The sequence below is a fragment of the Rhipicephalus sanguineus genome, chromosome 6, assembly GCF_013339695.2.
Source record: "Rhipicephalus sanguineus isolate Rsan-2018 chromosome 6, BIME_Rsan_1.4, whole genome shotgun sequence".
Taxonomy (NCBI): Eukaryota; Metazoa; Arthropoda; class Arachnida; order Ixodida; family Ixodidae; genus Rhipicephalus; species Rhipicephalus sanguineus.
The window spans coordinates 134,714,797-134,727,926 of record NC_051181.1 but is presented as its reverse complement, the minus strand read 5'-3'; the positions used below and the strand labels follow the sequence as shown (position 1 = coordinate 134,727,926).

The 13,130-nt window shown below is 45.2% G+C and overlaps 1 protein-coding gene across 1 annotated transcript; it reads left to right on the top strand.

Moving 5' to 3' along the window:
• Window positions 1–7: 7 nt before the first annotated feature.
• On the top strand, window positions 8–12,638 carry LOC119396489 (cation-independent mannose-6-phosphate receptor-like). The gene is made up of 8 exons (XM_037663734.2): window positions 8–56; window positions 2,645–2,728; window positions 4,141–4,322; window positions 6,602–6,708; window positions 7,844–7,929; window positions 8,066–8,206; window positions 10,451–10,520; window positions 11,384–12,638. Exons 2-8 carry the CDS (start codon window positions 2,703–2,705, stop codon window positions 11,492–11,494), a joined length of 723 nt encoding a protein of 240 aa, XP_037519662.1. The 5' UTR covers window positions 8–56; window positions 2,645–2,702; the 3' UTR covers window positions 11,495–12,638.
• The last annotated feature ends 492 nt before the right edge of the window (window positions 12,639–13,130 follow it).

Here is a 13,130-nt window from a genome sequence, read left to right as displayed (position 1 = left end):
AACCAGTGCCTGTTTGTCTTCAAGTGGAAGTCTAGAACAGCCTGTCCCCTTGCAGAGTAAGTGCTACTCACTCGCATTCATTGTGCATGCATGTTTTCGTAGCAATTTGGAATGAGCATGATGGTTTGGTGGACGAGCAAACGGGTAGCAATAGGGAACCCAAGCTCAAGTTTGCGGCGCGACGACAGCGCCGCGCCAGCCGCGCTGCGGCTCTGTCGGAAAACTCTGAACCGTCGCGCGGCCGACTCAGCCCCTTTCACGGTAGCGGTAGCGCACGTGCGCTCGCGTTCTTCTCTCGGTGCGGTAATGTGGGGCCGTCAGCTCGGCACGTTGAACCTAGAGGCTTGCTGTGCGAAGCTGCGTATTTCCACGATGGCAGAAGCGACCCCGCGGAAGCGCAAGCGTGGTCCGAAGTATTCTGGTTTAGTGGCCAGCCACAACAGTGCAGACAAGGCACACGATTCACGTGTTAAACTGTATCGGTCCCGGGCGTGTCACGAGAAATAAAGGCGGCAAGCGTGGATAGCTGACAGCGCTGTCTCGCCTTCTATTTTGGCTGTCTGGAGTTCATCGCTCTCGTTCGTTCCGACTACCTGAATCGGTAAGTAACGGGGCGCATGCACGCAGCGACTACAGTAATGATTACTGGCTGCTTCTCGCATTGTTAAAGTCCAGTTACGGTTGTAGGTGAAGCAACTTTGTGTTTTGATTCCCCGTGCTCGTGAGACCTACCCGTCGTTGTTGAACGTTCACATTCGCGTTATACAGTTAGCGCTGCGCGGTTGGTTGAATTCAACTGAACTCCGCACATTGTCAGAAGTTCGGCGCCTGCATTTCACGCGTCGGGAAGGCTGCTTTATCACGCGGAACGGACGTCTGTGCATTTTCAGCAAGCTTGACATCGTTCTGCAGGTTGCTTTGTTTTTGTCACTTTATTGGGGTGATATATATTTAAGCCGCTAAATATAACTGGCACTTCATACATGCTTTGCAATTGCAACCTTGAATTAACCACCTTCTGACTTTGTGCGATTTTCTACCCGCGTTCACGCAACAGGTTTTATACGCCTGTCAAGTCGGTATCATAAAAAGAGACTGCAAGCATGACGAGAGGCCGAAAAAAACGAGGCGAGCAGTTCATCTTGCTTCACAGTGGTTGAAGCTCAGCTAGCTGCCCTCGCGTCTTAATCAGCGGGTGATTCTCCAGCGGCACGGAGGACTTGACTCTAACCTTCTCAGGAAGCAGTGCCATGGCCGTATAACCTTTTTTTTTCGCACGCCGCAAACGTTTGTTCACGAAAGTACAAGGCTGCTACTGTAAGCATAGCCATATCAAAACAACAATCATATGATTCAGTAGTCCACCGCCGCAGAACATCGATAGCGTGTACGGCTTCATTTCGGAGTGCATGTGACCCATTATTCATCTTTAACGTGACAGAATGAGCCAGTAGCCTCGAGGTAATACGCCCTAACACGGTGTAATCGCGACTTGGGAAATGCATTTCGCTTTGAGTCCGGGCGTGGGTGTCCGTCGATCTGGGCCTGCTCTTCACCGGTTAACGTGATTGACGAAGCCTTCCTCATTTTATCATATGTTCGCCTTTGCGGAAAGTGCCAGTCAAGCTTGAAGATCCTTTGAAGCCGCACTGTCACGCGGTACATTGGGATGAGACGCCGCAGTGCACACGCGAGAGCTCATGCACGTGCACGGAAGCGAGGCGACAACGCGGTGGCGAGAAGGGAAACGCTCGCTGATCACGCCCCAGTTCTCTTTTTCTGCCAGAGATTGGCGCTGCCTGTCAAGAGGCAGCAGCGCCTGCTAATGCCGTTGCTTGGGAAGCCTAGTATAAACTGACTTCATGACAAGCATTCATGACTGAAAACTCTTAAAGGGGCCCTTCAACACTTTGTCAGCATGCTCGGAAAATGCTGCCGTTCGGTAGTCGAGCCTTCTGAGAACACGGGCCAAACATTATAGCACAGCACGTGGCCTGGAATTTGCAATTCTGAAAGTACGCTAGAAATTGTTCTCCCTTCTTTCTACAAATGCCACATACCGAAATGATTATGCCATATACCCAAACTTCAGGCCATTGGCTGATTTGAGCATCGTAAGCTGCACAGTTACTGTGACCGCTGCGAGAGGCCGCCACGTGCCCACGTGCGTGTCCCAATCACACTGAAATTCACACAGTGAATTAAGGTAGGCTCCAGAAGCACTGTGTAGCATATAACGACAGGTACACCATCAAAATTTGCAATAATTTGCACAGTTCTAGGCTTCTCATAAGTGTGAATGTAATGAGAATTCAGTCAGTACCTTTTGTGTACCTACTTCAGCCTTGCCTTGCAGTGACCTTCTGATATTCACTCTTTCACATTTTGAGAGCTTTAGTGCTCTCTCGAAATCTGGTTGCTGCCATTGATACTGCCAGCATTTTAATCCTTCTTTTTTAAATCGCAACCTTGTGACTGCTAGCCTCTTTAAACCACGCATGCACTTTGCAAAAATAGATTACAAGGCTTGTATTGAGGTGTGCTTCCATAGAAATCATAGGGACCTTCTTTAAGAAATATGATGATTTGGTGGAAGTTCACTGAATTAGAGCTCAATTTTCCGTTCTCTCGCTCTTCTTTCCAGGGACAGTGTTGTGCCTGAAAACGATGGCATACTTGTGGAAAAGAGGCTGGGCCTTGCTATGAACTTGTCTTCACTATTGAACAAGTAAGTCATCCTTCATTTTTTTTTAAATCTAAAGACTTTTGGAGATGAGGACTATACTCCGTTTCATACATCAGGTGCAACTCTGGAAACTAGCGAGTAGAAGCAGGTCGCGGGATAGAATCTCGGCCGCGGTGGCCGCACTTTCGATGGAGGTGAAAATGCTTGAGGCCCATGTACTTACATTTAGGTGCATGTTAAAGAACCCCAGGTGGCCGAGATTTCTGAAGCCCTCCACTACGGCGTCCCTCATAATCATATCGTGGTTTTGGGACGTTGAACCTCAACACATACATACATCTTGCAGTAGATGTGTTCGCACTAAGAAATAGTTCATTGATTTTACCAGCTGTAATGTTTTTTTCTTGTTTTATGTTTATTTTTCTCGTTTTTAGACTGAGAAATAAATGAAGATGCTCTGTGCCTTAGAAGTAAACAAGTTCCCTTATTTATACGGTTGTCAGTAGGTTGTTCTGTATTGCTTAGCGTCTCTGTTTTTTAGTATAGTGGCCTCCACAGTTGGTTTCGGTAGCGTGCAGCTGGAGCCAGTCGCGGAAGCCACGTTTACGACGACGAAATCCAAGCATGAGACGTGTGGACACACACATTTCACTGAGCGCACTTCTTCCATAGCTTCCACAACGTTGCACCTGATGCAATTGGAGTATGAAGATGCTCTTCCATTATTTGTAGGCTTGTGCGAATAGTAAATTTTAGGTTCAAAGAGAATTCAAAGCGAATAGGAATTTGGTCGAATAATTTCAAATTGAATTAGAGTATTATATATCACATGTTATAAAGAAAAATGAGCATATTTGTCATGACCCAACTAACCTGCATAATATATTTTTTTAATTGAAACAAGGCATGTGCAAATGTCTTTTTTTTTTTTTTTGTTCAAAGGAAGTGGAAGCAATTTTGAATTGTAGCAGGATTTCACTTTCGGTAGGATGCAAGTGATAACCTGTAAAATATGTTACCTTTTAAAGTTTACTATACTTAGAGCATATAAGCCGGTATAACAAGCTTTTAAATTTAAGAAATGATGAATCGTTGTGAAGGTAAAATGCTCATTCAACCTTGTAGTGGGGCTTCACGGCAGTCGGGCTTTTCTCTGGAAAGGTGTATTCACGGTGTAGCACCCCTCCACTGCAGTGAAACCACCTTTACAGAGGGTTGCATATGGACTAATACACCTATTCGTTCATTTCGAATACTTTCAAATTTCCAATAATTCGAATCGAAGCGAATTTGAATACTGTAATATTTCATTCGAATATTTGAAGTGCTCGAATATTCGCACAAGGCTAATTATTTGACATAACGAAAGCTCCTCTATCGTTTCATTGTTCTGCACACTTGCTGGTGTGAATGGATGTGGCTGTGTGCTGATCTTTGCTGATCGTGTTGCGCAGTGCCTTCAATGTGTCCGAGAGCCGAGGCAAGGACAAGTATGTCTACATGGTGAAGCTGGGAGGACCCGTCATCACTGGCGTTCCTGGAGCGTGCACCAAGGCCAGCGTGTGCCAGTCCAAGGATGCCACTGGCTTCTACAGGGACATTGGCAGCTTCAGCACCAAGAAGTTTGTTGTCCGAGGTAACGTGGTCCCTGCGTAGCTTTTGTGCACAACTTCTTAAGTGCAAGTGTTTGAAAGATATTAACAGTCAAGCATATGCCGTACGGCATCACGCAGGTCACGTTACCAGAGGGGGAGTGAATGAAGAAAATCAATGAAACCAAATGCCGATGATATTATGATCATAATGATGCTCTAAATGAGACTAAACTTCGCTGACACACTTTTCACAGTGTGGAACTGGCTGAATTCTTTTATGTTGGGGGCCATATTGCCATGAATCACTCTTGTGGATCTTGCTCTGAGTATGTGCGATTAGATATGTGAGCAGATGTTTGAAAGTGGACTTGTGAACTGCAACGCTTGCTTCTGTGTGGCACCAGCAGCAGTGAGTGCAATAGGTCTTCCGGTTCGATGCCTAGCTGTTCGCTGTTTCAAGGTGTGTGCCGTTCAGTGTAATCGGGGAGAAAACTCATACTTTCTGCGACGCGGTTGTTACCAGTTATCTTGCCTCCTCCCCGATTACGCTGAACCGCACACAACTTGAAGCAGCAACAAGATGTGCCTTGACGGTTCCTAGAACCGGAAGTGCTGTGGCAGACGACGCGCCGTTTTGCTATCCACCTATTGACAGAACAAGTAGAAGAAATGTTGCACTAAAGGTACGCTGAAGAGGAACACTAAAATCAGTTCATTGTAAACTAACTCAACCCTGGATATAACATATACGGATGTAACGAATTTTCGGTTATAACGAAATAAATGAAGAATAGTTTTGTCGTAGTGCTTCCAATAAACGTTTATAATGAATTTTCGGATATAACGAAGTTGTTTTCATGGCAGACGTGACTTTGTTATGAGGTTTGAGTGTATTTATTGGTCTTGAATGCCATTTGGTGCTTCTTCCCCATTGTACAGTACGATCCACTCTTAGAGGGAACACGCCAGCGCGCGGCCAGAGGTCCGCGGAGCGCTAACTGCTGGCGAGATTTGGAAACGCGGAGCATGCGCGTAGAATCACAAGGGCGGTTTGTGTCCCGCATCGTCTGCTACTTCTTCGCCCCAGCGCTCGGCGCACGCTAGCGAAATTCTATGTTTCTACGGTTGTAAGCACAAGTTTGATATTATCTCTGCATCGGGCATAAATTTCCTCGTCTGGTATAAAAAGCGGCCGGCTGGTGCGAGCAGCATGTTGAAAGCTTACGACTAACTTATCGGTGAGCACTTGGGCTAGTTGCTAATTCGTTATGAGGGAAACTGTGCAAAAAAAACAACGTCGACAAAGGGAGAACAGAACAGCACAAGCGCATGTGCTTGTGGTGTTCTCCCTTTGTCGATGTTGGTTTTTTTTTGCGCAGTTTCCCTCATAATGAGCACTTACACTAGGTTACGCAAGTGATGTTTCGTTATCACTTTCACAGAATTCCACAGCTGGGGGCCCCAGTCGAAATTTGGCCACTGGGCCCGCGAATCGCATCGCATCAAAAACTGGCGAAAAAACAGTGCAACGAACACCTTTTTTTTTCTGCCTGCTGATTACCCGACGAGGCGCAGAAAGAGTGGTGGCTACATGAATCTCACTGCTGAAAAACAGAAGCGCTGTCCAGCGCTCGCCAAGCGCAGGGCTGGCAATTGTAGCAGACGAATAGCATGTTGCAAACGCGGCCCTTGCGCCTTTATGCGCGTGTGCCGCGTTTGCGAATCTCGCCGCCAGTTTGCGCCACGTGGGCCGCCGGCCACGCGATCGCGTGTTCCCTCTAACAGTGGACCGCACTGTACAAATCAATCTTCCTTGGGGAAAGTAAAGGCAAACTGCCCCTTTTGTAAGTTTGATCCTTCAAGTATTGAGATCAGGCTGTCTTTTAAAACTTCAAGGCATTTCAGTGCAGCAACCTAAAAGCATGAAACAGTTTGCTTCATTTGCACTGTTAACAGCATAGCATGCGGGCACAAGTCACAGCAATATCTGTGCAGAACTGCACGAGTTTTATGCAGAATTTGGTTGGGGGCACTTGTGTGATTGGTAAACTGACTGCTATTTCACTAAGTAGCTTCAAAGCTGGAGTACTTTTTTTTACGTATTTGGGAAAATGGCTCTTAAGTCTCCAGGTTGCGTCATTTCTAAGCCTGGAATGTATTCCTTTATGTAACAGTGAACTTGTGTTGAGTGGGATACAGCCAACATTTTTATCGCAAAGCAGTGATGTGGGAAATTTTTGTCACCATGTGCCATTTTTGTCCTTGTTTGATCAAGCCTTGGCTTGCCTCCACAATTGATGTATTTGTGCTCTCATTGCAGGATCAGAGTTGCTGCTTGAAATGGAGTCCTTGGTCAGCAAGTGTGGTCGTACAAATAACAGCGTCAAGTCCATCATCAGCTTTGAGTGCTCTAAATCTGCTGGCCTGGTGAGAGCCACTTAGATTTTAAGCATATTCAGACAGTGTGCTTCGACTTGTCCATAAATTTGTTGTCGCACTGCGATCTGCTAGCCTCCCGGTTAGCTCGCACCCAGGAAGGCGTTGTTCCTGGGTTAGAAACTCGTACCTAAACGCATTTTTCTTCAGCTAGAAAGTTTCTGTGCAATTAGTAGGTTTTTTGTGCCTCCATGCTAGAAATAAGTGGATAACTTTTTTTTTTTCTTTGAACTTTCCTCTTTGTGGACTGCTATGGAACTTATTTGCCTTTAAATCTGCGCTTTGTTTACTTTGATGAGATCTAAAACATCTTAAGACCATTGATAGTGACAGGGCATCAACAGCACTGGCGTAAATCTCTGGGGGGGACCCCCCTTGTGTTCAGGCTGGGCGGGACACCCCTCGCATTGTCCCCCCTTGAGATTTATCTTTCGAACGCCATATATTTGAACTGCTTGAGAGTTACGTATAGTACAATCAACTTTTTTTGTTAATGCCCGCTTATTTTGTAATGTGTGTAGGCCTGTATTCAATACCCTTCAGCTGTGCAAGACTATTGAAATCGCAACTGTCGCTTGACTGCTTTCGGAAAAGTCTCAATATGAGCTGGGAACTCATGGTCGTTTCTTTTTTTAATTTTATTTGAAAACGATTTTAATTTTGATAAAAATAAAAACAAAATGGCCACCTTGGTGAGATGTGTGCCCCCCCCCCCCCCCCTTGTGGTTTAACTGGATTTACGCCACTGGTCAACAGTGCTTCTCGCTTTCCTGTCTTGTTGCACTGTTGCAAGCTAATTTTTCGTTCTTGAGCTATCGAAGGCTTACATTTTTCAGTACTCCTGTTATTCTTTGTTATTCAAAATTTCGTTATTATTTTGTTCTTGTGTGAGTGTTTTCGCTGTGTAGAACATGAAGGGCAGTAAGGTTGATTTTCAGGCATAAGAAGAATTGTGGAGCTGAAAGGCCAGATTTTTGGCTGTGTAACTTAAAGAGGAAGTCTAAAGTTTCTGAAGGCAAAGGTATGAGAAGTATTGAAATGCTCAGTCATGAAGGAAAGCGTATTTCTGATTGCAACCCACATGGTTTTTGACATCATTGATTCATGCATTGCATCTCTTCCACAGGGCTCTCCAGAGTTCCTTTACGAATCCGGAAAATGTCATTACCTGTTCCGGTGGGCAACAGTCCAGGTGTGCCACGATGCTCTCGTGTAAGTCTCGCTTCATTAAAAAATCTGTTAAGGAATTGGCACATTCATAACGGTCTCCTCCTCATTTGCATGCAGCGGTAGCGACCACAGGGTGTTCTGTGCCTGACAGTGTTGTTCTCATGTTTTGTGTTTCTAGACGGCTTGTCGAACCAGACTCGGGTCGTCTTGTCGGTCCGGCATCGGTGTCGTCCAGAACCACCATTGGGATTGTCATTGCTGCCGTTGTTGTGTTTGTACTTGCATCGGCAGGCCTGTACCTATTGAGACATAAGTTGAGGTGCGTACACTTTTTTGTGTGTATTTGTGTAAATATTTCTTCCAGGAAAATTTGTTACTCTAATGAAGTACCATTACTGGCAGGATCGATGTTCTACCTTGTCACTGCGTTATGTTAATAAAGGTCCAACTATAAGGTTCATAGTACAGATTTCTGTAGTGTGTACAACCAACCTGCCGGAATGTGCCAGTGGCTACTGCATTTTGCTGCGAGTGAGAAGCTGTGCGTTAATACCACCTGTGATGGCTGCATTCTGGTGGGTGGCGCATTTAACTAAAACACGAACGTGTGCTGTGCTTTTGAGTGCACGTAGAGCACTGCAAGTGGTAAATATTAAGCCAGGTTCCTATGGCATCTGTAGTAACCCACGGGTAAACACAAAAATTTAAATATATTGGAATGTGTATAGGTAGTCCTTTAGCGGCTGCTTGCCTGCAGTGCTTCAAATCTCTGCTAGACTGACTGAACGAGTGCCAAGAAAAAGGAACATAGTAATGGTGTAGAAAGAAGTGGTAGGCTGTGGTGGGTTTGGTTGATATGACATCTAGGAACGATTAGCTTGTTGTGCATTAGACTTAATAGGCCACTTCTAATAATATCTGTGCAGTTCAGTTAACAAAGAGGCACGTTGTGAGCAATAACATGGCAGATCTGCGAAGCTCAGCAGTCACTGTTAGTTAGCATTGCTTTGGCTGAATCTTAATTTGTTAACTTGCGTTAGACCCGCCGCGGTGGTCTAGTGGTTATGGTGCTAGACTGCTGACCTGAAGGTTGCAAGATCGAATCCCTGCCCTGGCGGTCTAATATTGATGGAGGCAAATTGCTAGAGGGGCATGTGCCTAGATTTAGGTGCACGTTAACATCACGTAGAAAACAACGCTACGAGACGGGACAAAGAAAGGGCACAAACACGGCGCTGTGCCAAACACGGCCCAACACGGCACAAACACGGCCCTTTCTTTGTCCCGTCTCGTAGCACTGTTTTCTACGTGAAGTCATGCACCAACCAGCCCAAATCCGTACCCTACTGCACGTTAACATGTTCACTGCGGCGTGGGTCACAGGTGGGTCACAGCCTGTGCTCGTCCTATGCGGCCACGATGTCACGAGTATGCCTCTGCTTGCGGATGCGATAACTTCATCACACTTGTACGCAGAGGTACGATTCTTGTTGCAAGAAGTTATAAATAATCGGAATACTTTTCTGGTGTTGGATGCCATGACCCACGAGTGACCCACGACACACTGAATGAAAACGTTCTCGTGCTGCGTGCGGTTTGACCCACCGGTGGCCCACGCTCAAGAACTCTCCATCATGTGCTGCCGTCTAAGTTTTGAGAATGCAACCACTGCATATATTTTTATTGCATTCGACGTGGGACAGCGATGTTTTTAAGGAGCAGAGTGGCGGCCTATTTCTCTATTGTGTTGCTCGCCAGCATTTCGCCGCGGTTTTTGAAATATGTTTCACTTGAATGAGTATACATGCATTCTTCCTGCTGCTCCCAAACATTTTAGTGCAATTCATAGATCATCTTGCCTTTCACGGACACAAAGTAAAGCACAACCTAGAGGAAACAAACGTGTGCTTGTGTTTCTGGTGCCAGAAATTTCAGATTTCAACATAGCTTTACGCGAAAAAGGCAAGAAATAGCTCTGTCTTTCAAATAAGCGTGCCACATGCCAACCACAAAGGTAGCAGTGCTCTCTCTTTGGAGCGAATGAAACAAGCACAGGCACGCGACCCACCGGTGGGTCACGGCGCACCTGGAAGATCTGCCGAGTGGCCCACGGGTGGGTCACTCCGCACCTAAAACGAGACCTCAAGGAAGCGTGCCACAGCGAATGTGTTAAAGAACCCCAGGTAGTCAAAATTTCCGGAACCCTCCGCTATGACGTCTCTCCTAATCGTATCTTGGTCTTGGGACGTCAAACCCCTGAAATTATTCTTACTAACTTGCGTTAGTTGGTCGGATTGTTAGATAGGCTAGCTTTCCTGTTCATGGCTTCTGAGAACTTCCACTTATTTCAGTGTGAATCTCGGGGACATTTTTCCGATGTATTAGAAAATTTTAATTTGTCCAGGTGCATATGTCAGTTCTGTAGGTGATGAAAAAGAGAGAGCAACAATGGTTTCGATGTGCTCAAAGTTGTTCACTGCTTGTCAGGCTTTCCATTTGTCTTAGCTGCTGCTTCTGATCAAGCTTGCTCGTCTTACCTTATGGTCTTGTGCTTTTATTTTAGGGCCTTGGTCGATCTCACTTGCTACAAGTCCCTTAGTGGAATAAGGGTTCCGCAATACCACTATTCAAAGGTATGTACTATGTGCTGCATTTATGTTCCTAATTATTTGCTTGGTGCATTGAATAGTGGGAATATGCAGCATTTGATACCAGCCTGAACTGAATTTTGACGAAAATATTTGTTTGAATTCTGGCTGAAGTGGAACCTTTATTATTAATGAAACTGCATGCAGTAAAAGAATGCCTTATGTTATTCAGTGTTCATAAGGATATACACATTCGTTACATGCCAATGTCAAGAAAAGATTTTTAGTAGCTTTCGTTATTTGTGTTCATCAAGTTGAGGTGTGACTGTACTCATCCCACTGCTGAATAAAGCAAAAACAAGTGTCATTATTTAGACAGTTATCTTGTAAGGGAGCTTACATCATGCTAGAAGTCGCTTTGGGGATCACTTTCAAGAAAAAATGCCATTGCTTGTGTGAATATGGCTTGTACAGGGAATTGCTTGCAAAGCTATGTTGGTAGTCCTTATACCTTCTTTCCGTCTTGGTTTGGGTGTGGTAAACTGCAGATATCCTTGCCGTTTATTCTTGCAACATAATCGTTGCTTTTGTACAGGCATAAATGTAAAGTACTGTTAACTGTTAAAGGGAACACTTGAATGTGCACCTTTCAAATTGCTGGTCCCTTAACCGCAAGTGAATGTGGAAATGTGATTCATGCATGGTACTAGTTTGTCCAAAGGAATTAGAACTGTGAACACCAGTAGGCTTATGCAAATATATACCGCTATGTTTTTGCAAGAGAGTGAAATCCAAACATGCCTTGCACGCAAGTGTTCCCTTTTACAGCAGACACATGTGTACATCACTTTCTGCCCAGTGAACTTTCGTGCATAATCATATATAATTTTTTTCGTGCTGCATTTCAGACCACATCTCAGCTGCGGAGCACAGATGAAAATGGAGACACCGAACTGCTGACGTCGGGGTCCTCACTGAACTCTGCGGACGATCCTTTAGACACTCATGTTTTAGCGTAGGCGACCATTGTTTTATATCGTCGCCTAATTCTGTCATTGCGGGGCTCGTGACTGAAACCGGGAAGGCAAGCCTAATTAGACACGAATCCTTTCTACAGTTTGATTTCGTCGCGTAGATTGACCAGTTCCGTGTGAGGCTGTATGGTTTTTCGAGTCCTTTAGCCAAGGCATTTTTTTTTTTTTCATTTAGGTTGTAGACAGAGCGGGAAGGAAAGGGCCACGAAAAAGAATTGCTCCATCGTTGTTACTAGCAGCAGGGTGGAAATTGCTGGAAAAGTTTCGCGACTTGATGCGGCCACCGCGGCACGTATGTGTTTGAACACGTTGACTGTGATAACCGACCTCGCATTGAAGCGGCTGCAACCCATCGCAGCATCTTCCGTGTTGTGAGATTTCTAAGCAATCCCAGCTTTACCAGAGCACAAGACTTTTTCTTTTTTTAATCTCCTTGCACTTTCCTCGATGTCGTTGGGTAGAGAAATCGAGGGATGCGGCAAATTCCATTTTCTCTTTTTCCATTGCCATTGTTCTCACTTAGTTTCGAGCTAGTCTCATGTTCTCTGTATTAGGCTCGAGCTGGTCTCAATGTTACTATGCACTTGTTCCGGCCTGGACGCTTCCGTGACTAACCCCGTTAGTGCAGCTTCCTGTCGTCACCACGCCTACCCCGCCCTTATCGTTTACGATGGACTTGCCCTCTCTGGTGGGACAGTGTGCCTTGATCTAGTCCATGCTGACTCACATATACTGTACGACGGTTAAGTGCGCTACTACGGTTTTGTACGCTTCATGCCATGTGATAAAGTACGATAGACAAGAGGCACAATCGCTGGCATTACTAGCCAAGACTAAGTGTTTTCACTTCTATTTCTCAAGCCATAGTTATTTAGTTGAAGTATGTTTGTGGTTTTATGCACTTGACATGTTTGCATTCCAGGCTCAAATTGCGGAGTGCTTGGCTTTGTCAAGGTCAGCGTCGTGCGCTAGAGTAACCAAAAAAAAGCAGAATTGTTGTTCTATTCTTTTTTTTTTCTTTTATCTGCACAAGGCATGCAGACAGAGTACATAATTGACTAGACTGTTACATGTATATATGCATTTCATGAGAGTGAGGTATGTTTGAATAAATCTAATTTATTATACACTTCTTGTGTTGTGTTCTTTCTTGTCACTGAGATACCATTTTGGATTGCAACAGATGTCGGCAGCAATGTTAGCTAGTGCGAATTTTTCTCTAACCATGTGTACAATTTCCTCACTGGTTTCTTATTGCTCTTGCGACTAGTTAGCCTTTCTTTAAGCCCTCTTAGAATCTCATAGAGGTAGCTTGCAAACAGCGGGTGTGTATCCTGGCATTTGATGCAAAAGTCTACCAGCGCTTTTGCAGTTTCAGAGAGCTCACAGCAAATGAGAGGTGAAGGTTGTTTTAGTGATGCGACAGCGTTTTCAGTGCACTGTAGCAGAAAGAATGAGCGGTCAAAGTGGTCTATCTCTAGGGCTCGCTGGTCTTCTTGGAGTGTGTCAACGAAGCTTGCAAAGTGAAGCAGCTTATCCAGAAGATGCCTGATGATGGGAAGCGTGAAGGCTTGGCCGTGGGCAAGGCTTCCCACCCAGCTTGCGATATTTTCTTGGCGCC